Genomic DNA, 25,107 nt, shown 5'->3' with positions numbered 1-25,107 from the left:
GTCCACTCTGCATACTTTCCCCCCCAAATTTTACAAATTTGATACTTTTGCCTCGGCTAAGGCTTCTTTTGGGAGCAAGGTTCTTCAAGCGGTGGTGCCTTCTGTTTAGGTCTGCCTGTCTTGTTCGTTCTTCCTGTTCATTCCGTGTCTTCTAGCTTGGGTATTGGTTCTCACTAGTGATTGGAATGACGTTGTGGACTCTCCATGTCTTGGGAAAGAAAACAAAATGTATGCTTACCTGATAAATTTCTTTCTTTCTGGATATGGAGAGTCCACGACCCACCCTTAAGACAGTATTTTTTGTTAATAGATAAACAGCAAAGCGGAAAAGTTTGTAGGGAGTGTCAGTATATTTATGAAAATCTTAGTAGTGCTCTCCAAATAATATATCAGCTTATGGCAGGGTTATAACACAATACCAATAATAATTATCCTTAAAAATAGAAACCCTTAACCAACATGCATCTACTAGAAACCATACAATTAATATAAATATCTGAATTCTTTTATTTAGTTACTATCCATGAACATTTTTGAAATATATTTGTAATACCAGAATATGACACTATTATATACGTTAAAACCAACTACTAAGATATGCTATCCTTCTTATAAAATCCAGAAAAATGTACGTTCACAAATCAGCCTTATTTACAAATAGCCTTTTATTTAGTTAACACAATGGGACTAAAACCTTTAACATCCAAGCATTACAATTCTAAACAGTGCTTATAAACAATAGGATAATATATATAGTATGCTATTTAACTACAATTTATCCTAATACAATATTGATTTAAAACACCAGAACTTTCACAGATAAATCACTTAGTCTACCAGATACAAATTTAAACAATAATACAATATACACTTCTGAATTATTATTATATATTTGCATAGATAAACAATTTAAGATTGGGATTAGTTTAACAATACATAGGCTATGAAATGCTAACTTGAAATATAAACTATTTCCTTAAATCTGCTTATTATAATTTAACTGTAGTGACTATGCATATAACTTATCTTACCAATAACCCTGTATACTTTACCAAATAAACCAGACGATATCCAGTTTCCAATGTTTCTCAACAGATCCAATTTCACCTCAGAAATTCAAAAACTGGGGATATTGCATATGGAGTCCAATAGTAGGTGTGTGCTTTAATAATAACCACAGTAGTTATTCCTTCAAGATTAGCCAGCAACCTCTCTCTGTCTCCATGCTTGGGGTTAAATCATCTGATTTCACCCCTCCCCTTTTTTGATTATTATCAGTCATTGGTGAGTATTGGGAAAGCTCATTGGAAACCTTGTCTCGGATTGGCCCTCGTTCTTGTCCCGGCTGATTGGTTTATCTGGGAATGTGTTGCCAAGGAGATGCATCCCTGCAACAACCAATCATCTCATGGCTACAATTCTCGTATCATAACACTGGGTGGCAGCATTACAAACAGACAGCACAAAACAATGCAGCATGACAAACAAATACAGCTATACATTTAAACATCTTTCTTTAAAATGTGTAATAACAGTCATAATTTCTTGTATTAATCTCTCCCAATATTAATTATAGATGGAGCAGCATCAGATCAATTCCCTGATCGTTTTGATATGAAACATCATGTTTTTTTTTGTGTTTTTATTTAATATTACATTATATTAAAAGAATTATGCTGCTAATTATTTTGAAATTAATGGCATTTAAACATCTGTCATATATGTATTTACACAATTTCAGCCTATTTCACATTTCCAATAGTTCTGCCTGCATGCATTCCCCTATGATCCATCTGAAAAATAGAAAATTTATGTTATATATATATATATATATATATATATATATATATATATATATATATATATATATATATATATGCGCTTCAAATATGGGATTATTAAAATGGTTATTTAATCTATACTAATTCTGAATTTATTTCCTATATAAATATCCCATGCAGCAATTATCTATTAATATAATGTGTTTATATTTATTATCATATAAAAGACCGTCACATATCCATTAAAAATATATATTTTCTTATAATGCTGAAATGTATTTTACTTGCCTATAACATAGTTGTTTTAAAATTTCATTGTGAGCCATTTGCTTTCTCTGTGTTATCCTAAGGTCTTCACTGCCCTTTCTTCTAACTCAGTTCCCAGACTCTTTGTCTTTTACTCACCACATGGGGTCCGTTTGTATATCTCAGTGTTAGCAGCCACACAGTATGAGCCATTCAACAAACTTGTGCTAATTATCAGCTCCTTTGTTGGCAGGAAGTCCATATATGAGTAGGTATCCTGATCTATGTATCAAAATGCTGTCTTTGGTTCAGCCTGGAGATGTGTATTCAGAATTTTACCTGTGTTAATTTTCAGTTCCTTGTGGTTATACAATTGCATAATTTAGCATATTGAGTGTGGGAGATCTCTTGGAAACAATCCTTGTTCTACAAACAATCCATTTGATATTATTTAATAATATTTCAAATACCTTGACAGGAGAGTGACCTTGGCTACGGTTATCACATCAAACAGCTGAGAAGTGATTTTCCACACACCTTGAACCCAGCCCGTGTGTAACCCGTATGTAGATATATTCTGACAGTTCAGAGGATCACAGTCCTGTGGGGTTTTCCCACCCTAACCAGGACTAGTAAGGCTACACTCCCACCGCTTCTGGGGTACACAGTAGATAATAAATAAATATGACTTGAGAATTCAGTAAACGCCAAACACTGTAGTAATCGACTGTGAAGTGGTCAGTTCACATTAGCACATACCTTGCATCTGCTGCCGGACTTAAGAGGGCAATCACTGGAGGCCGTATCAAAATAACCGCTCACCTTCCTGTGCCAATTTCCTCCGTCCGCCAAACACTGTAGTAATCGACTGTGAAGTGGTCAGTTCACATTAGCACATACCTTGCATCTGCTGCCGGACTTAAGAGGGCAATCACTGGAGGCCGTATCAAAATAACCGCTCACCTTCCTGTGCCAATTTCCTCCGTCCGCTTGCTCATGTCTTCATGCAGTGTCCCAAGTGAACTCCAATACCAGTGAGGCTGGTAGCTCCTCCTTCCGTTGTCATCCCTGTTGGTTAGCGTGCTATGCGGTCAGGACTTCGTGCATACCTAGCCCCTGTGCTCACTCAAACATGAACTGGCCACTTGAAGCAAAGTATAGAAGAAATGAGAGGAGCACAGGCAGTGGTACAATGCACTTAAAAATATTTATTACACAAGTTGCACCGTGGCAGCTAGTTTACAGCTTGTCAAAGATTTTTTGTACAGTATTAACCCCGGGGTGTATTTTTCTCCCCTCACGTAACTGTTCATGTTTGTGTACCGCTGCCTGTGCTCCTCTCATTTCTTCTATATTTTTTGTTAAACCTCAGGCACCTCTACACCTTTGTGTTACCTTCTTTTTCCATTTCCCTTCGGCTGAATGACTGGGGGTTATGGGTAAGGGAAGTGACACTTAACCTCTCTGCTGGGGTGTTCTTTGCCGCCTCCTGCTGGCCAGGAGAGAATATCCCAATAGTAATTGGAATGAGATTGTGGACTCTCCATGTCCGGAAAAAAAAGAAATTTATCAAGTAAGCATAAATTTAGTTTTTGTCAAGTTTTACCTGCCCTGAAACCCAATCAAACTAATTTTTATATAGTTACTAATAAAGTGCTTCGAAAACCTGTGCTTAATGCTTAGGGTTTATTTTGTCTGTCAAATAATTTTTTGTTTTCTCTTATTTTTTGGTTCTAGAGTTCGTATTAAATTATACAACAATGTCACATTCAAAGGCAAAAGGTAATGATGGCAAGATCACATATCCACCTGGAGTTAAAGAAATTTCGGATAAAATATCCAAGGAAGAAATGGTGCGACGGTTGAAGGTTAGTGTTTGCTTTTGAATAACATTGAAAATATTCCAGAATGATTTAAAAATACAAACAAAAAAAATCTTTTGTCCTTTTTATTTCTTTTTTTACATGACTTTAAAGGGTTACAAAACCCAATATTTTTATTTTGTGACAGAGCATACACTTTTAAACAAGTTTTCAAATTTGCATTGTTCCCATGGTATTCTATGTTTAAGATACCTAGGTAGGTTTGTGGAGCATTACATGACAGGAAATAGTGCTGCCATCTAGTGCTCTTAGAAATAGATTTACATTCTTGCAAAATTGCTTCCATATCTTGCTTCAGACACATACACGCTTCTGGGCTTACCTTCTTGCTTTTCAACAAAATATATACCATGAGAACAAGGCAAGTAAAAGTTAATAGAAGTAAATGAGAACGTTGTTTAACCCCTTAATGACCACAATGTACCCTGTATGTCACTGGTCATCAAGGGTTTTTTCAGGACATAATAGCACAAGTCTAGCAAGAACACGCTATTAATGCCCTCCCTCCAGCAGGCTTTGTGTAATAGAGCAGTCTCAATGCTGGTGGCAAGACCGCGCTATAAAACAATTAAGTCCCAAAAAAAGGCCAGCGACATACAGGGTATGTTGCTGGTCCTTAAGGGGTTAAAATGTCTTTCTATTATCAAAATGTCTTTGTTCTTTTTTTATCTTTTGTTGAAAAGCTCAGCAGCCTGTATGTCTGGAGCACTATATGACAGCAGTTTTGCAAGAGACTTTACCTAGGTATCTCATTGAAGAATATGAAGAATTGCAACAACAAATTGTTTGCCCTGTCTTAATCACAATTTTTTTTTGGTAAGTGTAACCTGACAATAAGCAGGACATTGAGATGTTATGTTTAAGAAGGTTCGCAGGGTCAGTTTTAATTGACAATGGATAGCTTTATTTATTTTATGAGGTTGGTGTGGCTTATCATTGAAGCATATTCAGCTGCTTTCGTTGTTTCGTCTGCTTGCAGTGTGCTTTCTCTTTAGCACAGCCTTCGAGCATGTACAGAAGGGGGTGAATTGGAGGAAAGTTTTTCTTTCTTTGCCTCGCTACTAATTTTCTGACAGTTATGCAGCAATGTAACCAGCTCTGCACCTAAAGACCTATTGTTTTGCAGTAGGCTGCTAATCTTTGCTTTAAATTACGTGCTTCCCAATTGTAAATACCAGGACCATCATAGGTAATTTAGATGGCTATTGATTTTATTGTGCTGATGCTTTTATTGCTCATCTACTCCATAGCTAGTATAATGCAGTTGTTTTTAAGTGACAGGATAAATGGATCCAAATATATTTTATATCTTGTCTTGTATAAATTTATAACTAGGTGAAAAAGGATACCACTTATACATGTACCTTGTTGACTTAGTACCATTCATTATCACTACTAGAGTGTAAACTATTGTGCCGACCTCTCATTTTATATCAAGGCATTAAAATAAGTATCCATTTCAGATGTTTTTACATGACATCCATGCCTGTCTGCAACATGCTTAAAGGGACATCCAGTCAAAATCGAAATGCACAAAGATGAATTAAATCTTTGCATGGAAACATTTACAGTATACGTGTATTGGCCTTTCTTTTACTAAAGGTTTTAGTATTAGCATTTTCCCCCATCGGCATGTGAATTCTAGCTAGATATTCTCAGTGCACTAGCATTTTAAATACGTCAATTTTTTAGAAAGCCTTTAAGAGACGCTTGTATCATGTCCGCAATTATGCAAATTGAGTCCTTACCAGAGGATACAATCACCTTAGGTTTTCTGAGCAAGTGCTGTTTAAAATGCCGTTGTATGGGGCATACTTAAGTACACTCTTAAAACAACTATAGATTTTACTAGATGCATTTTTGCTAATACATTTATATTGCAAAAAATGTGTCTTCAAAACTGAAATGTACCTTTGGGCATTCCAATTGTGGCTGTATTGTCCCTTTAATTCATATATCCAGTATAATTTATCTAAATACGTACCGGAATACTCCTTAAAGTGGCCCCATTTATAGTAATAAAGTGCCCATTACTGCAACATAGCTAATATACACATACTCATTCCGAGTACTTGATGCAGAATAAATATGTACATAGCCAACTGCTGTGTACATATTTTGGCAAGTAGTGTATTTTTAAGCCATTATGTCTGCAAAAAAAGTGCATTGTAGTGAATCTATGTTGCATAGTAAAATCGGTCATGGACTAGCTCAGGTATAATGACCCTGATTGAGTGGAGCTTTAAGGAAAATTAGCTTGGAATGATTTCCTATTGTCAAGAACTCTTTATGCCTACATCATTAAGATGCCAGTGTTTTGTAGAAGAGCTACAGTTCAGCCCTCCATCTAAAATATTAGTTTACAAATTTAATTGTTCTACTGAGTATTTCTTCTGTTATGTGTGATCAGTCCACGGGTCATCATTACTTCTGGGATATAACTCCTCCCCAACAGGAAATGCAAGAGGATTCACCCAGCAGAGCTGCATATAGCTCCTCCCCTCTACGTCAGTCCCAGTCATTCTCTTGCACCCAACGACTAGATAGGATGTGTGAGAGGACTATGGTGATTATACTTAGTTTTTATGACTTCAATCAAAAGTTTGTTATTTTACAATAGCACCGGAGCGTGTTATTACTTCTCTGGCAGAGTTTGAGGAAGAATCTACCAGAGTTTTTTACTATGATTTTAACCGGAGTAGTTAAGATCATATTGCTGTTCTCGGCCATCTGAGGGAGGTAAAAGCTTCAGATCAGGGGACAGCGGGCAGATGAATCTGCATTGAGGTATGTAGCAGTTTTTATTTTCTGAATGGAATTGATGAGAAAATCCTGCCATACCGTTATAATGACATGTATGTATACACTTCAGTATTCTGGGGATGGTATTTCACCGGAACTACTCTGTTAAAAGTCACTAATCCTTTTAATAAGTATTTATCATGTTAAACGTTTTTGCTGGAATGTAGAATCGTTTACATTTCTGAGGTACTGAGTGAATAAATATTTGGGCATTATTTTCCACTTGGCAGTTGTTTGGTTTTAATTATGACAGTTTCGTTTCTCTTCACTGCTGTGTGTGAGGGGGAGGGGCCGTTTTTGGCGCTCTTTGCTACGCATCAAAAAATTCCAGTCAGTTACTCTTATATTTCCTGCATGATCCGGTTCATCTCTGACAGATCTCAGGGGTCTTCAAACTTCTTTAGAGGGAGGTAGATTCTCTCAGCAGAGCTGTGAGAATTTTATATTGACTGTGAATAAAAACGTTGCTCTGTAATTTTTATGTCAAATTTAATTATTGTTATTTTTCTAATGGGAACAAACCTTTGCTAAAAGTTGTGTTGTTTTAAAGTTTGATGCTATAACTGTTTTTCAGTTCATTATTTCAACTGTCATTTAATCGTTTAGTACCTCTTTGAGGCACAGTACGTTTTTGCTAAAAAAGATTATAACCAAGTTGCAAGTTTATTGCTAGTGTGTTAAACATGTCTGACTCAGAGGAAGATATCTGTGTCATTTGTTCCAATGCCAAGGTGGAGCCCAATAGAAATTTATGTACTAACTGTATTGATGCTACTTTAAATAAAAGTCAATCTGTACAATTTGAACAAATTTCACCAAACAGCGAGGGGAGAGTTATGCCGACTAACTCGCCTCACGCGGCAGTACCTGCATCTCCCGCCCGGGAGGTGCGTGATATTATGGCGCCTAGTACATCTGGGCGGCCATTACAGATAACATTACAAGATATGGCTACTGTTATGACTGAAGTTTTGTCTAAATTACCAGAACTAAGAGGCAAGCGTGATCACTCTGGGGTGAGAACAGAGTGCGCTGACAATACTAGGGCCATGTCTGATACTGCGTCACAGCTTGCAGAGCATGAGGACGGAGAGCTTCATTCTGTAGGTGACGGTTCTGATCCAAACAGATTGGATTCAGATATTTCAAATTTTAAATTTAAATTGGAGAACCTCCGTGTATTACTAGGGGAGGTCTTAGCAGCTCTCAATGATTGTAACACCGTTGCAATACCAGAGAAACTGTGTAGGTTGGATAAATACTTTGCGGTACCGGCGAGTACTGACGTTTTTCCTATACCTAAGAGACTAACTGAAATTGTTACTAAGGAGTGGGATAGACCCGGTGTGCCGTTCTCACCCCCTCCAATATTTAGAAAGATGTTTCCAATAGACACCACCACTCGGGACTTATGGCAAACGGTCCCTAAGGTGGAGGGAGCAGTTTCTACTTTAGCTAAGCGTACCACTATCCCGGTGGAGGATAGCTGTGCTTTTTCAGATCCAATGGATAAAAAATTAGAGGGTTACCTTAAGAAAATGTTTGTTCAACAAGGTTTTATATTGCAACCCCTTGCATGTATCGCGCCGATTACGGCTGCGGCAGCATTTTGGATTGAGTCTCTGGAAGAGAACCTTAGTTCATCTACGCTAGACGACATTACGGACAGGCTTAGAGTCCTTAAACTAGCTAATTCATTCATTTCGGAGGCCGTAGTACATTTAACCAAACTTACGGCTAAGAACTCAGGATTCGCCATACAGGCACGTAGGGCGCTGTGGCTAAAATCCTGGTCAGCTGATGTTACTTCTAAGTCCAAATTACTTAATATACCTTTCAAGGGGCAGTCTTTATTTGGGCCCGGTTTGAAAGAAATTATCGCTGACATTACAGGAGGTAAGGGCCACGCCCTACCTCAAGACAAAGCCAAAGCTAAGGCTAGACAGTCTAATTTTCGTCCCTTTCGGAATTTCAAAACAGGAGCAGCATCAACCTCCACTGCACCAAAACAGGAGGGAGCTGTTGCTCGTTACAGGCAAGGCTGGAAGCCTAACCAGTCCTGGAACAAGAGCAAGCAGGCCAGGAAACCTGCTGCTGCCCCAAAGACAGCATGAACCGAGAGCCCCCGATCCGGGACCGGATCTAGTGGGGGGCAGACTTTCTCTCTTCGCCCAGGCCTGGGCAAGAGATGTTCAGGATCCCTGGGCGCTAGAGATCATATCTCAGGGATACCTTCTAGACTTCAAATTATCTCCCCCAAGAGGGAGATTTCATCTGTCAAGGTTGTCAACAAACCAGATAAAGAAAGAAGCGTTTCTACGCTGTGTACAAGATCTGTTATTAATGGGAGTGATCCATCCGGTTCCGCGGTCGGAACAAGGACAAGGGTTCTACTCAAACCTGTTTGTGGTTCCCAAAAAAGAGGGAACTTTCAGGCCAATCTTAGATTTAAAGATTCTAAACAAATTCCTAAGAGTTCCATCGTTCAAAATGGAAACTATTCGGACAATCTTACCCATGATCCAAAAGGGTCAGTACATGACCACAGTGGATTTAAAAGATGCTTACCTTCACATACCGATTCACAAAGATCATCACCGGTATCTAAGGTTTGCCTTCTTAGACAGGCACTACCAGTTTGTAGCTCTTCCATTCGGATTGGCTACGGCTCCAAGAATCTTCACAAAGGTTCTGGGTGCCCTTCTGGCGGTACTAAGACCGCGAGGGATTTCGGTAGCTCCGTACCTAGACGACATTCTAATACAAGCTTCAAGCTTTCAAACTGCCAAGTCTCATACAGAGTTAGTTCTGGCATTTCTAAGGTCGCATGGATGGAAAGTGAACGAAAAGAAGAGTTCTCTTTTTCCTCTCACAAGAGTTCCATTCTTGGGGACTCTTATAGATTCTGTAGAAATGAAGATTTACCTGACAGAAGACAGGTTAACAAAGCTTCAAAATGCATGCCGTGTCCTTCATTCCATTCAACACCCGTCAGTAGCTCAATGCATGGAGGTGATCGGCTTAATGGTAGCGGCAATGGACATAGTACCTTTTGCACGCCTACACCTCAGACCGCTGCAATTGTGCATGCTAAGTCAGTGGAATGGGGATTACTCAGATTTGTCCCCTACTCTGAATCTGAATCAAGAGACCAGAAATTCTCTTCTATGGTGGCTTTATCGGCCACACCTGTCCAGGGGGATGCCATTCAGCAGGCCAGACTGGACAATTGTAACAACAGACGCCAGCCTACTAGGTTGGGGCGCTGTCTGGAATTCTCTGAAGGCTCAGGGACTATGGAATCAGGAGGAGAGTCTCCTTCCAATAAACATCCTGGAATTGAGAGCAGTTCTCAATGCCCTTCTGGCTTGGCCCCAATTAACAACTCGGGGGTTCATCAGGTTTCAGTCGGACAACATCACGACTGTAGCTTACATCAACCATCAGGGAGGGACAAGAAGCTCCCTAGCAATGATGGAAGTATCAAAGATAATTCGCTGGGCAGAGTCTCACTCTTGCCACCTGTCAGCAATCCACATCCCGGGAGTGGAGAACTGGGAGGCGGATTTCTTGAGTCGCCAGACTTTTCATCCGGGGGAGTGGGAACTTCATCCGGAGGTCTTTGCCCAAATACTTCGACGTTGGGGCAAACCAGAGATAGATCTCATGGCGTCTCGCCAGAACGCCAAACTTCCTCTCTACGGGTCCAGATCCAGGGATCCGGGAGCGGTTCTGATAGATGCTTTGACAGCACCTTGGAACTTCGGGATGGCTTATGTGTTTCCACCCTTCCCGCTGCGTCCTCGATTGATTGCCAAAATCAAACAGGAGAGAGCATCAGTGATTCTAATAGCGCCTGCATGGCCACGCAGGACTTGGTATGCAGATCTAGTGGACATGTCATCCTGTCCGCCTTGGTCTCTACCTCTAAGACAGGACCTTCTGATACAGGGTCCATTCAAACATCAAAATCTAACTTCTCTGAAGCTGACTGCTTGGAAATTGAACGCTTGATTTTATCAAAACGTGGTTTTTCTGAGTCGGTTATTGATACCCTGATACAGGCTAGGAAGCCTGTTACCAGAAGGATTTACCATAAAATATGGCGTAAATACCTATACTGGTGCGAATCCAAAGGTTACTCCTGGAGTAAGGTTAGGATCGCTAGGATATTGTCCTTTCTACAAGAAGGTTTAGAAAAGGGTCTATCAGCTAGTTCATTAAAGGGACAGATTTCAGCTCTGTCCATCTTGTTACACAGGCGTCTGTCAGAAAATCCAGACGTCCAGGCCTTTTGTCAGGCTTTAGCTAGGATCAAGCCTGTGTTTAAAGCTGTTGCTCCGCCATGGAGTTTAAACTTAGTTCTTAACGTTTTACAGGGTGTTCCGTTTGAACCCCTTCATTCCATTGATATAAAATTGTTATCTTGGAAAGTTCTGTTTTTAATGGCTATTTCCTCGGCTCGAAGAGTCTCTGAGTTATCAGCCTTACATTGTGATTCTCCTTATCTGATTTTTCACTCAGACAAGGTAGTTCTGCGTACTAAACCTGGGTTCTTACCTAAGGTAGTCACTAACAGGAATATCAATCAAGAGATTGTTGTTCCATCCTTGTGTCCAAATCCTTCTTCAAAGAAGGAACGTCTTCTACACAATCTGGATGTAGTTCGTGCCCTCAAGTTCTACTTGCAGGCAACTAAAGATTTTCGCCAAACTTCTTCCCTGTTTGTCGTTTATTCTGGACAGAGGAGAGGTCAAAAAGCTTCTGCTACCTCTCTCTCTTTTTGGCTTCGTAGCATAATACGTTTAGCCTATGAGACTGCTGGACAGCAGCCTCCTGAAAGAATTACAGCTCACTCCACTAGAGCTGTGGCTTCCACTTGGGCCTTTAAGAATGAGGCCTCTGTTGAACAGATTTGCAAGGCTGCAACTTGGTCTTCGCTTCATACTTTTTCCAAATTTTACAAATTTGACACTTTTGCTTCTTCGGAGGCTATTTTTGGGAGAAAGGTTCTTCAGGCAGTGGTTCCTTCTGTATAATGAGCCTGCCTATCCCTCCCGTCATCCGTGTACTTTTGCTTTGGTATTGGTATCCCAGAAGTAATGATGACCCGTGGACTGATCACACATAACAGAAGAAAACATAATTTATGCTTACCTGATAAATTCCTTTCTTCTGTTGTGTGATCAGTCCACGGCCCGCCCTGTTTTAAGGCAGGTAAATATCTTTTAAATTATACTCCAGTCACCACTTCACCCTTGGTTACTCCTTTCTCGTTGATTCTTGGTCGAATGACTGGGACTGACGTAGAGGGGAGGAGCTATATGCAGCTCTGCTGGGTGAATCCTCTTGCATTTCCTGTTGGGGAGGAGTTATATCCCAGAAGTAATGATGACCCGTGGACTGATCACACAACAGAAGAAAGGAATTTATCAGGTAAGCATAAATTATGTTTTTCTAATAATTTTATGACCCCATGTTTCGTTTGGAGCTCCATGTTTTAGGAACTTTTGCTTGGTGCCAAGTAAGTTATTACTATATTTGTGGTAGTAAATCATTCCTTTTCTTTCCTAAGATATGGTGAGTCCACGACGTCCTCAATTACTACTGGGAATATCACTCCTGGCCAGCAGGAGGAGGTAAAGAGCAAAGCTGTTAAGTATCACTCCACTTCCCACAAACCCCAGTCATTCTCTTTGCCTCTGTCAATGGAGGAGGTGAAGTTCTGGTGTCTGAAGAAAATTGGATTTCTCTTGTAAGATGTATAGAGTCCACAGATTCATCCATTACTTGTGGGATATTCTCCTTCCCTACAGGAAGTGGCAGAGAGAGCACCCACAGCAGAGCTGTCTATATAGCTCCCCCCTTAGCTCCACCCCCAGTCATTCTCTCTGCCTGCTTAACTGCTAGGAAGGGCAAAGAGCTATGTGGTGACTAAGATGTTATATTTTTACTTCTCAAGCAAAAGTTTATTATTTTAAATGGTATCGGTGTGTAATATTTACTCTCTGGCAGAAAAGGGATGAAGATTTCTGCAAGGAGGATGATGATCTTAGCACTTTGTAACTAAGATCCACTGCTGTTCTCACAAGGCCTGGAGAGTATTGGAAAACTTCAGTTGGGAGAACGGTTTGCAGACTAAGCAGCATATGAGGTATGTTCAGTCTATATTTTTCTAGACAGACTGTGTTAAATCTAGAAAAGGCTGGCAATATCCCCATGAGGGAAGGGTAAGCTGTATTCAGATACTTTAATAGGAATTTCAGCTTGCTTGAAGGGCTCATTAGTTACTGGTGACACTGTAAGGAAAAAACGTTGTTTTTTGATGCATTTATAATGTTTTTTAAGGGACTAAAGGGGTCATTGTGGCTTGGTTTTGAGTTTTGTAACTCACATGGTTAATTTAGAGACACTCTATTGTTTGTCTGTTAGGCCTCAAAACATCGAGTGAGGTGGGAGGGGCCTATTTTCGCGCCTCAGTTGCGCAGTTTCCTTTCCTCTGAGACATATCACTGCTTCCCCTGTCGTTTCTGCTGTGTTTGAGGGTTGTTAAAGAAGTTTTTTCCCTCCCACAAATCGTTCTGAAGGGCAGGTAGGAGCCACAGCAAAGCTGTGGCATGGTGCTAAAAGTCTTTTTTTACTGGGTTTAATGTTTTTTCAATCCGTTTTTGCCATTAAAGGGTTGTTTATTTGCATAGCTGTGCAAAGTTACTAAGCCTTTATAATGCTACTGTAAAAATTTCGTTAAGTTTACTGCTTTTTTTACACTGTTTTGCAGAACTTGTGCAGCTTTTTTTTCTCTTAAAGGCACAGTACCGTTTTATTTCTAAGTGTTTTTTACTTTGATTACAGTGTTTTCCAAGCTTGCTTGTTACATTACTAGCCTGTTTAACATGTCTGACACCAAGGAAAATCCTTGTTTAATATGTTTGGAAGCCATTGTGGAACCCCCTCTTAGAATGTGTCCCAATTGTACGGATATGTCTATAAATTATAAAGAACATATATTAGCACTTAAAAATAGAGCAATAGATGATTCTCAGTCAGAGGTAAGTGAGGGTTCGCCATCTAGCTCTCCCCAAGTGTCACAACCAGTAACGCCCGCACAAGTGACGCCAAGTACCTCTAGTGCGTCAAATTCTTTTACTTTACAAGACATGGCCACAGTTATGAATACAACCCTCACAGAGGTTTTATCCTGACTGCCTGATTTACAAGGAAAGCGGGACAGCTCTGGATTTAGAAAATATGCTGAGCCGTCTGACGCTTTAGTAGCCGTATCTGATATGCCCTCACAATGCTCTGAAGTAGGGGTGAGGGATTTGTTATCTGAGGGAGAAATTTTCTTATTCAGGAAAGACGCTTCCTCAGACAGATTCTGATATGACGGCCTTTATATTTAAGCTTGAACACCTCCGCTTATTGCTCAGGGAGGTATTAGCGACCCTAGATGATTGTGACCCTATAGTGGTTCAGGAGAAATTGTGTAAAATGGATAAATACTTAGAGGTTCCTGTTTACACTGATGTTTTTCCAGTCCCTAAGAGGATTGTGAATATTATTACTAAGGAGTGGGATAGACCAGGTATTCCGTTCTCTCCTCCTCCTGTTTTTAAGAAAATGTTTCCCATATCTGACACCATGCAGGACTTGTGGCAGACAGTCCCTAAGGTGGAGGGAGCTATTTCTACTCTTTCTAAGTGTACAACTATACCTATCGAAGACAGTTGTGCTTTCAAAGATCCTATGGATAAAAAATTAGAGGGTCTCCTGAAGAAATTTTTTGTTCATCAGTTTTTTTCTCTTCAACCTATTGCGTGCATTGTTCTTGTAACTACTGCAGCTGCTTTCTGGTTTGAGGCTCTAGAAGAGGCTCTTCAGATGGAGACTCCTTTAGAGGAGATTATGGACAGAATCAAGGTCCTTAAGTTGGCTAATTCTTTTATTACAGATGCCGATTTTCAACTGGCTACATTAGCGGCAAAGAATTCAGGTTTTGCCATTTTAGCACGCAGGGCGTTATGGCTTAAGTCCTGGTCTGCTGATGTGTCATCAAAATCTAAACTTTTGAACATCCCTTTCAAAGGAAAGACCCTATTCGGGCCTGAATTGAAAGAGATTATTTCAGATATCACTGGAGGGAAAGGTCATGCCCTTCCTCAGGATAGATCAAATAGGATCAAACAAAATAATTTTCGTTCCTTTCGGAACTTCAAGAGTGGTTCCGTTTCGGCTTCCTCTGTTGCAAAGCAAGAGGGGAATTTTGCCCAATCTAAGTCAGTCTGGAGACCTAACCAGGCTTGGAACAAGGGTAAACAGGCCAAGAAGCCTGCAGCTGCTTCTAAGACAGCATGAAGGGGTAGCCCCCGATCCGGGACTGGATCTAGTAGGGGGCAGACTCTATCTCTTCGCTCAGGCTTGGGCAAGAGATGTTCACGATTCCTGGGCTTTAGAAATTGTGTCCCAGGGATATCTTCTGGAATTCAAGGACTCCCTTCCACGGGGGATATTTCATATTTCTCGATTGTCTGTAAACCAGACAAAGAGAGAGGCGTTCTTACGCTGTGTAGAAGATCTGCTTACCATGGGGGTGATCCGCCCAGTCCCAAAAGAGGAACGGACAAGGGTCCCAAAAAAGAGGGAACTTTCAGACCTATCTTGGATCTCAAAATTCTAAACAAGTTCCTCAGGGTTCCATCATTCAAGATGGAGACCATTCGGACTATTCTGCCTCTGATCCAGGAAGGTCAATATATTACTACCGTGGACTTAAAGGATGCATATCTACACATCCCTATTCACAGAGATCATCATCAATTTCTCAGATTTGCCTTTCTAAACAGGCATTACCAGTTTGTGACTCTTCCCTTCGGGTTAGCCACGGCTCCAAGAATTTTCACAAAGGTGCTAGGGTCCCTTCTGGCGGTTCTATGACCTCGGGGCATAGCAGTGGCGCCTTATCTAGACGACATCTTAATTCAAGCGTCGACTTTCCAACTTGCCAAGTCTCACACGGACATTGTGTTGGTTTTTCTGAGATCTCACGGGTGGAAGGTGAACATAAAAAAAGAGTTCTCTCTTCCCTCTTATAAGAGTTTCCTTCCTAGGGACTCTGATAGATTCGGTAGAAATGAAAATGTTTCTGACGGAAGTCAGAAAATCAAAACTCTTAACCACTTACCGAACTCTTCATTCCATTCCTTGGCCATCTGTGGCTCGGTGTATGGAGGTAATCGGACTCATGGTAGCGGCAATGGACATAGTTCCTTTTGCCCGCCTACATCTCAGACCACTGCAACTATACATGCTCAAACAGTGGAATGGGGATTATGCAGTTTTGTCTCCTCAGCTGCATCTGGACCAGGAGACCAGAGATTCTCTTCTCTGGTGGTTGTCTCAGGACCACCTGTCTCAGGGAATGTACTTCCACAGGCCAGAGTGGCTCATTGTAATGACATGCCAGCCTGCTAGGCTGGGGTGCAGTCTGAAACTCCTTGAAAGCACAGGGCTTATGGTCTCGGGAGGAATCTCTTCTTCCGATAAACATCCTAGAACTGAGAGCTCTATTCAAGGCGCTTCAGGCGTGGCCTCAGCTTGCTGCAGCCAAATTCATCAGTTTTCAGTCGGACAACATCACGACTGTAGCTTATATCAATCATCAAGCAGGAATAAGGAGTTCTATAGCGATGATGGAGGTAACCAAAATAATCCGATGGGCGGAGGTTCACTCTTGCCATCTCTCAGCAATCCACATTCCAGGAGTAGAGAACTGGGAGGCGGATTTTCTAAGTCAGACTTTTCATCCGGGGGTATTTGCTCAGCTGATTCAGCTATGGGGCACACCAGAATTTGATCTGATGGCGTCTTGTCAGAATGCCAAACTTCCTTGTTACGGATCCAGGTCCCGGGATCCCAAGGCGGTACTTCTAATCCAAGGTCCGTTCTCACACCCAAATCTAGTTTCTCTGCGTCTGACTGCTTGGAAATTGAACGCCTAGTTCTATCAAAGCGTGGTTTCTCTGAGTCGGTCATTGATACCCTGATTCAGGCTAGAAAGCCTGTCACCAGGAAGATCTATCATAAGATTTGGCGCAAATATCTTTTTTGATGTGAATCCAAAGGTTACTCGTGGAGTAAGATTAGGATTCCTAGAATATTGTCTTTCTCTTGTTAAGTGTATCCAGTCCACGGATCATCCATTACTTATGGGATATTCTCCTTCCCAACAGGAAGTTGCAAGAGGATCACCCACAGCAGAACTGCTATATAGCTCCTCCCCTAACTGTCATATCCAGTCATTCTCTTGCAAGCCTCAACCAAGATGGAGGTCGTAAGAGGACTGTGGTGTTTTATACTTAGTTTATTCTTCAATCAAAAGTTTATTTTTAAATGGTGCCGGAGTGTACTGTTTATCTCAGGCAGTATTTAGTAGAAGAATCTGCCTGCGTTTTCTATGATCTTAGCAGAAGTAACTAAGATCCATGGCTGTTCTCACATATTCTGAGGTGTGAGGTAACTTCAGAGAGGGAATGGTGTGCAGGTTTTCCTGCAATAAGGTATGTGCAGTTAATATTTTTATAGGGATGGAATTTGCTAGAAAATGCTGCTGATACCGAACTAATGTAAGTAAAGCCTTAAATGCAGTGAGAGCTACTGGTATCAGGCTTATTAATAGAGATGCATACTTTTATAAAAATGTAATATAAAACGTTTGCTGGCATGTTTAATCGTTTTTATATGTATTTGGTGATAAAACTTATTGGGGCCTAGTTTTTTTCCACATGGCTTGCTTGAATTTGGCCTAGAAACAGTTTTCCTTAGGCTTTCCACTGTTGTAATATGAGTGGGAGGGGCCTTTTTTAGTGCTTTCTGTGCAGCTAAAAATACTGACAGAGACATTCAGTTTCCCTCTGCATGATCCAGGACATCTCTGGAGGGCTCAAAAGGCTTCAGTCGTTTTTGAGGGAGGTAAAAAGCCACAGTAGAGCTGTGGCAGTTGTTGTGATTGTTTTAAAAAAACAAACAAAAAAAAACGTTTTTGTCTTTTATTATTCCAGTTTGGGTATTAAGGGGTTAATCATCCATTTGCAAGTGGGTGCAATGCTCTGCTAACTTGTTACATACACTGTAAAAATTTCGTTAGTGTAACTGCCTTTTTTCACTGTTATTTCCAATTTTGACAATTTGTATTTCTTAAAGGTGCAGTAACGTTTTTTATATTGCTTGTAAACTTGTTTAAAGTGTTTTCCAAGCTTGCTAGTCTCATTGCTAGTCTGTTTAAACATGTCTGACACAGAGGAAACTACTTGTTCATTATGTTTGAAAGCCATGGTGGAGCCCCATAGGAGAATGTGTACTAAATGTATTGATTTCACCTTAAACAGTAAAGATCAGTCTTTAACTATAAAAGAAATATCACCAGAAGATTCTGACGAGGGGGAAGTTATGCCGACTAACTCTCCCCACGTGTCAGACCCTTCGCCTCCCGCTCAGGGGATGCACGCTAATATGGCGCAAATTACATCAGGGACGCCCATAGCGATTACCTTGCAGGACATGGCTGCAATCATGAATAATACCCTGTCAGAGGTGGTATTCAGGTTGCCTGAATTAAGAGGCAAGCGCGATTGCTCTGGGGTTAGGAGAAATACAGAGCGCGCAGATGCTGTAAGGGCCATGTCTGATACTGCGTCACAATATACAGATCATGAGGACGGAGAGCTTCAGTCTGTGGGTGACATCTCTGATTCGGGGAAACCTGATTCAGAGATTTCTAATTTTAAATTTAAGCTTGAGAACCTCCGTGTGTTGCTTGGGGAGGTATTAGCTGCTCTGAATGACTGTAACACAGTTGCAGTACCAGAGAAATTGTGTAGGCTGGATAAATACAATGCGGTACCGGTGTGTACTGATGTTTTTCCTATAACTAAAAGGCTTACAGAAATTATTAGCAAGGAGTGGGATAGACCGGATGTGCCTTTTTCCCCACCTCCTTTATTTAGAAAAATGTTTCCAATAGACGCCACTACACGGGACTTATGGCAGACGGTCCCTAAGGTGGAGGGAGCAGTTTCTACTTTAGCAAAGCGTACTACTATCCCGGTTGAGGACAGTTGTGCTTTTTCAGATCCAATGGATAAAAAATTGGAGGGTTACCTTAAGAAAATGTTTATTCAACAAGGTTTTATTTTACAGCCCCTTGCATGCATTGCGCCTGTCACGGCCGTGGCGGCATTCTGGTTTGAGGCCCTGGAAGAGGCCATCCATACAGCTCCATTGACTGAAATTGTTGACAAGCTTAGAACACTTAAGCTAGCTAACTCATTTGTTTCTGATGCCATTGTTCATTTGACTAAACTAACGGCTAAGAATTCCGGATTCGCCATCCAAGCGCGTAGGGCGCTATTGCTTAAATCCTGGTCAGCTGACGTGACTTTGAAGTCTAAATTACTCAACATTCCTTTCAAGGGGCAGACCTTATTCGGGCCTGGTTTGAAGGAAATTATTGCTGACATTACTGGAGGTAAGGGTCACACCCTTCCTCAGGACAGGGCCAAAGCAAAGGCCAAACAGTCTAATTTTCGTGCCTTTCGAAATTTCAAGGCAGGTGCAGCATCATCTTCCTCCGCTTCAAAACAAGAGAGAACTTTTGCTCAATCTAAGCAGGCCTGGAAACCTAACCAGTCCTGGAACAAAGGCAAGCAGGCCAGAAAGCCTGCTGCTGCCTCTAAGACAGCATGAAGGAACGGCCCCCTATCCGGCGACGGATCTAGTAGGGGGCAGACTTTCTCTCTTCGCCCAGGCGTGGGCAAGAGATGTTCAGGATCCCTGGGCGTTGGAGATCATATCTCAGGGATATCTTCTGGACTTCAAAGCTTCCCCTCCACAAGGGAGATTTCATCTTTCAAGGCTATCTGCAAATCAGATAAAGAAAGAGGCATTCCTACGCTGTGTGCAAGACCTCCTAGTTATGGGAGTGATCCATCCAGTTCCGCGGACGGAACAAGGACAGGGTTTTTATTCGAATCTGTTTGTGGTTCCCAAAAAAGAGGGAACCTTCAGACCAAATTTGGATCTAAAGATCTTAAACAAATTCCTCAGAGTTCCATCTTTCAAAATGGAAACTATTCGGACCATCCTACCCATGATCCAAGAAGGTCAGTACATGACCACAGTGGACTTAAAGGATGCCTACCTTCACATACCGATTCACAAAGATCATCATCGGTTTCTAAGGTTTGCCTTTCTAGACAGGCATTACCAATTTGTAGCTCTTCCCTTCGGGTTAGCTACAGCCCCGAGAATCTTTACAAAGGTTCTGGGATCACTTCTGGTGGTTCTAAGACCGCGAGGCATAGCGGTGGCTCCGTATCTAGACGACATCCTGATACAGGCGTCAAGCTTTCAAGTTGCCAAGTCTCATACAGAGATAGTTCTGGCATTTCTGAGGTCGCACGGGTGGAAAGTGAACGAGGAAAAGAGTTCTCTATCCCCACTCACAAGAGTCTCCTTCTTAGGGACTCTTATAGATTCTGTAGAAATGAAAATTTACCTGACGGAGTCCAGGTTATCAAAACTTCTAAATGCTTGCCGTGTTCTTCACTCCATTCCGCGCCCTTCGGTAGCTCAGTGTATGGAGGTAATCGGCTTAATGGTAGCGGCAATGGACATAGTGCCATTTGCGCGCCTTCATCTCAGACCGCTGCAATTATGCATGCTGAGTCAGTGGAATGGGGATTACACAGATTTGTCCCCTCTGCTAAATCTGGATCAAGACACCAGAGATTCTCTTCTCTGGTGGTTGTCTTGGGTACACCTGTCCAAGGGTATGACCTTTCGCAGGCCAGATTGGACAATTGTAACAACAGATGCCAGCCTTCTAGGTTGGGGTGCAGTCTGGAATTCCCTGAAGGCACAGGGATCGTGGACTCAGGAGGAGAAACTCCTTCCAATAAATATTCTGGAGTTAAGAGCAATATTCAATGCTCTTCTCGCTTGGCCTCAGTTATCAACACTGAGGTTCATCAGATTTCAGTCGGACAACATCACGACTGTGGCTTACATCAACCATCAAGGGGGAACCAGGAGTTCCCTAGCGATGTTAGAAGTCTCAAAAATAATTCGCTGGGCAGAGTACCACTCTTGCCATCTGTCAGCAATCCATATCCCAGGCGTGGAGAACTGGGAGGCGGATTTTCTAAGTCGTCAGACTTTCCATCCGGGGGAGTGGGAACTCCATCCGGAGGTGTTTGCTCAGTTGATTTATCGTTGGGGCAAACCAGAGTTGGATCTCATGGCGTCTCGCCAGAACGCCAAGCTTCCATGTTACGGATCCAGGTCCAGGGACCCAGAAGTGACGCTGATAGATGCTCTAGCAGCGCCTTAGTTCTTCAACCTGGCTTATGTGTTTCCACAGTTTCCTCTGCTCCCTCGACTGATTGCCAAAATCAAACTGGAGAGAGCGTCGATGATTCTGATAGCACCTGCGTGGCCTCGCAGGACTTGGTATGCAGACCTAGTGGTCATGTCATCCTTTCCACCATGGACTCTGCCTCTAAGACAGGACCTTCTGATACAAGGTCCTTTCAATCATCCAAATCTAATTTCTCTGAGACTGACTGCATGGAGATTGAACGCTTGATTCTATCAAAGCGTGGCTTCTCCGAGTCAGTCATTGATACTTTAATACAGGCACGAAAGCCTGTTACCAGGAAAATCTACCTCAAGATATGGAGTAAATATCTTTATTGGTGTGAATAAGGTTAGGATTCCTAGAATATTGTCTTTTCTCCAAGAGGGCTTGGACAAAGGATTATCAGCTAGTTCCTTAAAGGGACAGATTTCTGCTCTGTCTATTCTTTTGCACAAGCGTCTGGCAGAGGTTCCAGACGTCCAGGCATTTTGCCAGGCTTAGGTTAGAATTAAGCCTGTGTTCAAACCTGTTGCTCCCCCGTGGAGCTTAAACTTGGTTCTTAAAGTTCTTCAAGGAGTTCAGTTTGAACCCCTTCATTCCATTGATATTAAACTTTTATCTTGGAAAGTTCTGTTTTTGATGGCTATTTCCTCGGCTCGGAGAGTCTCTGAGCTATCTGCCTTACAATGTGATTCTCCTTATCTGATTTTTCATGCAGATAAGGTAGTCCTGCGTACCAAACCTGGGTTTTTACCTAAGGTGGTTTCTAACAAGAATATCAATCAAGAGATTGTTGTTCCATCATTGTGTCCTAATCCTTCTTCAAAGAAGGAACGTCTTTTACATAATCTGGACGTAGTCCGTGCCTTGAAGTTTTACTTGCAGGCTACTAAAGATTTTCGCCAAACATCTAACCTGTTTGTTTACTCTGGACAGAGGAGAGGTCAGAAGGCCTCGGCAACCTCTTTCTTTTTGGCTTCGGAGTATAATACGTTTAGCCTATGAGACTGCTGGACAGCAGCCCCCTGAAAGGATTACAGCTCATTCTACTAGAGCTGTGGCTTCCACCTGGGCCTTTAAAAATGGGGCCTCTGTTGAACAGATTTGCAAGGTCGCGACTTGGTCTTCGTTTCACACTTTTTCCAAATTTTACAAATTTGATACTTTTGCTTCTTCGGAGGCTGTTTTTGGGAGAAAGGTTCTTCAGGCAGTGGTTCCTTCCGCTTAATCCTGCCTTGTCCCTCCCATCATCTGTGTACTTTAGCTTTGGTATTGGTATCCCATAAGTAATGGATGATCCGTGGACTGGATACTCTTAACAAGAGAAAACCTAATTTATGCTTACCTGATAAATTTATTTCTCTTGTAGTGTATCCAGTCCACGGCCCGCCCTGTCCTTTTAAGGCAGGTCTAAATTTTAATTAAACTACAGTCACCACTGCACCCTATGGTTTCTCCTTTCTCGTCTTGTTTCGGTCGAATGACTGGATATGGCAGTGAGGGGAGGAGCTATATAGCAGCTCTGCTGTGGGTGATCCTCTTGCAACTTCCTGTTGGGAAGGAGAATATCCCATAAGTAATGGATGATCCGTGGACTGGATACACTACAAGAGAAATACATTTATCAGGTAAGCATAAATTATGTTTTTCTCCAAGAAGGTTTGGAGAAGGGATTATCAGCTAGTTCTCTAAAAGGACAAATATCTGCTTTGTCTATTCTACTACACAAACGTCTGGCAGATGTCCCAGACGTTCAAACTTTTAGTCAGGCTTTGGTCAGAATTAAGCTTGTATTTAAGCCTGCTGCTCCGCCTTGGAGCCTAAACTTAGTCCTTAGAGTTTCTCTAGGGGTTCCGTTTGAACGTATGCATTCCATAGATATTAAATTTCTATCTTGGAAAGTTTTGTTCTTAGTTGCTATCTCTTCGGCTCAAAGAGTTTCTGAGCTATCTGCTTTACAGTGTGATTTCCCTTATCTTATTTTTCCATTCAGATAAGGTGGTTTTGCGTACCAAACCTAGTTTTCTTCCTAAGGTTGTTTCTAATAAGAATATCAATCGAGATTGTTGTTCCTTCTGTGTCCTAATCCTTCATCAAAGAAGGAACGTCTGTTGCACAATCTTGATGTGGTTCGTGCTTTAAAGTTTTACTTACAAGCAACTACAGATTTCCGTCAAACATCTTCATTGTTTGTTGTTTATTCTGGTAAACGGAGAGGTCAAAGGGCTACGGCTACCTCTCTTTCATTTTGGCTTAAAAGCATCATCCGTTAGGCGTATGAGACTGCTGGACTGCAGCCTCCAGAAAGAATTACTGCTCATTCTACTAGAGCTGTGGCTTCCACATGGGCTTTTAAAAATGAGGCTTCTGTTGAACAGATTTGTAAGGCGGCGACTTGGTCTAAGCTTCATACTTTTTCCAAATTTTACAAATTTGATACTTTTGCTTCTTTGGAGGCTATTTTTGGGAGAAAGGTTCTTCAAGCAGTGGCGCCTTCTGTTTAAAGGTCCCTGTCTTGTCCCTCCCTTCATCCGTGTCCTAAAGCTTTGGTATTGGTATCCCACAAGTAATGGATGAATCCTTGGACTCGATACATCTTACAAGAGAAAACAATTTATGCTTACCTGATAAATTTATTTCTCTTGTGATGTATCGAGTCCACGGCCCGCCCTGTTTATTACGACAGGCATATATTTTTATTTTTTAAACTTTCAGTCACCACTGCACCCTATGGTTTCTCCTGTTTCTTCCTAGCCTTCGGTCGAATGACTGGGGGTGGAGCTAATGGGGGAGCTATATAGACAGCTCTTCTGTGGGTGCTCTCTCTGCTACTTCCTGTAGGGAAGGAGAATATCCCACAAGTAATGGATGAATCCGTGGACTCGATACATCACAAGAGAAATAAATTTATCAGGTAAGCATAAATTATGTTTTTTCATGTAATTGGCAAGAGTCCATGAGCTAGTGACGTATGGGATATACATTCCTACCAGGAGGGGGCAATGTGTCCCAAACCTCAAATGCCTATAAATAAACCCCTCACCACACCCCCAATTAAGTTTAACGAATAGCCAAGTAGTGGGGTGATAAAATGAATAGAAACGCATACAAAAAAAGGAACTGGAAATATAATTGTGCTTTTATAGAAAAATCATAACCACCATAAAAAGGGTGGGCCTCATGAACTCTTGCCAATATGAAAGAAATGAATTTATCAGGTAAGTTCTTACATAAATTGTTTTCTTTCATGTAATTGGCAAGAGTCCATGAGCTAGTGACGTATGGGATAGAAATACCCAAGATGTGTTAGTCCACCGAAGAATTACTAGAGGCAGGGATAAAATAACAGCTATTTCCACTGAGAAATTAAATCCACATCATAATTAAGTTTTTTCCTTGAAAAAACTTAAATCAAAACCAGTAAAATCAAACTGAAACAGCTGCCTGAATAACTTTTTTTTTTTTTTTTTTTTTTTATACCAAAGACTGCTTTAGAAAAAGCAAAATACATTAAAATATTAAAAACAACAAAAGTATGCAAAGAACAAAATGCTGCTTTGCAAATTTGAATATCTTAAGCTTCATTCTGAAAAAATCCAAGAAATGGCGACTGAATTTAGCAGAATGAGCTGTAAATCTCTGAGGCGGAACCTACTTTAACAAGGATCCCAAAGAAATGGCAGAGGCTTTCTAACCTTTTCTGAAACCAGAAAAACAACAAATAGACTAGAAGGCTTCTGAAATCCTAATAACCTTCATAAAGAATTACAAGCTCTTACCACATCCAAAGGATGTAAAGAACTCTCAAAGAATTCTTTAGGATTATAAAACAAGGAAGGAACAACAAACTTTCCCTCCTATAGAGGTGGTGAAGTAAGTTTGTGCTTGATTTTTATGATTTCTTCTATTATAAGCGCTTCTAAGCATTCTGAAGCTCAATTCCTCTAAGAGTACTGTGTGTGTCAGAGGGATGTGAAGAGAG

The 25,107-nt window shown here is 41.2% G+C and overlaps 1 protein-coding gene across 1 annotated transcript in view; it reads left to right on the top strand.

The window, feature by feature from the left end:
• The window catches only part of PDS5B (PDS5 cohesin associated factor B), an 890,287-nt gene that overhangs the window by 49,052 nt on the left and 816,128 nt on the right, over nucleotides 1–25,107 (top strand). Inside the window, exon 2 of the mRNA XM_053708457.1 lies at nucleotides 3,765–3,895. Coding sequence (XP_053564432.1) covers nucleotides 3,788–3,895 — 108 coding nt within the window. The 5' untranslated portion in view covers nucleotides 3,765–3,787. The remainder of the gene's footprint in view (nucleotides 1–3,764; nucleotides 3,896–25,107) is intronic.

The sequence above is a fragment of the Bombina bombina genome, chromosome 3, assembly GCF_027579735.1.
Source record: "Bombina bombina isolate aBomBom1 chromosome 3, aBomBom1.pri, whole genome shotgun sequence".
NCBI classification, from domain to species: domain Eukaryota; kingdom Metazoa; phylum Chordata; class Amphibia; order Anura; family Bombinatoridae; genus Bombina; species Bombina bombina.
The sequence above is the reverse complement of the archived record's forward strand: the minus strand, read 5'-3'. Positions and strand labels throughout refer to the sequence as shown.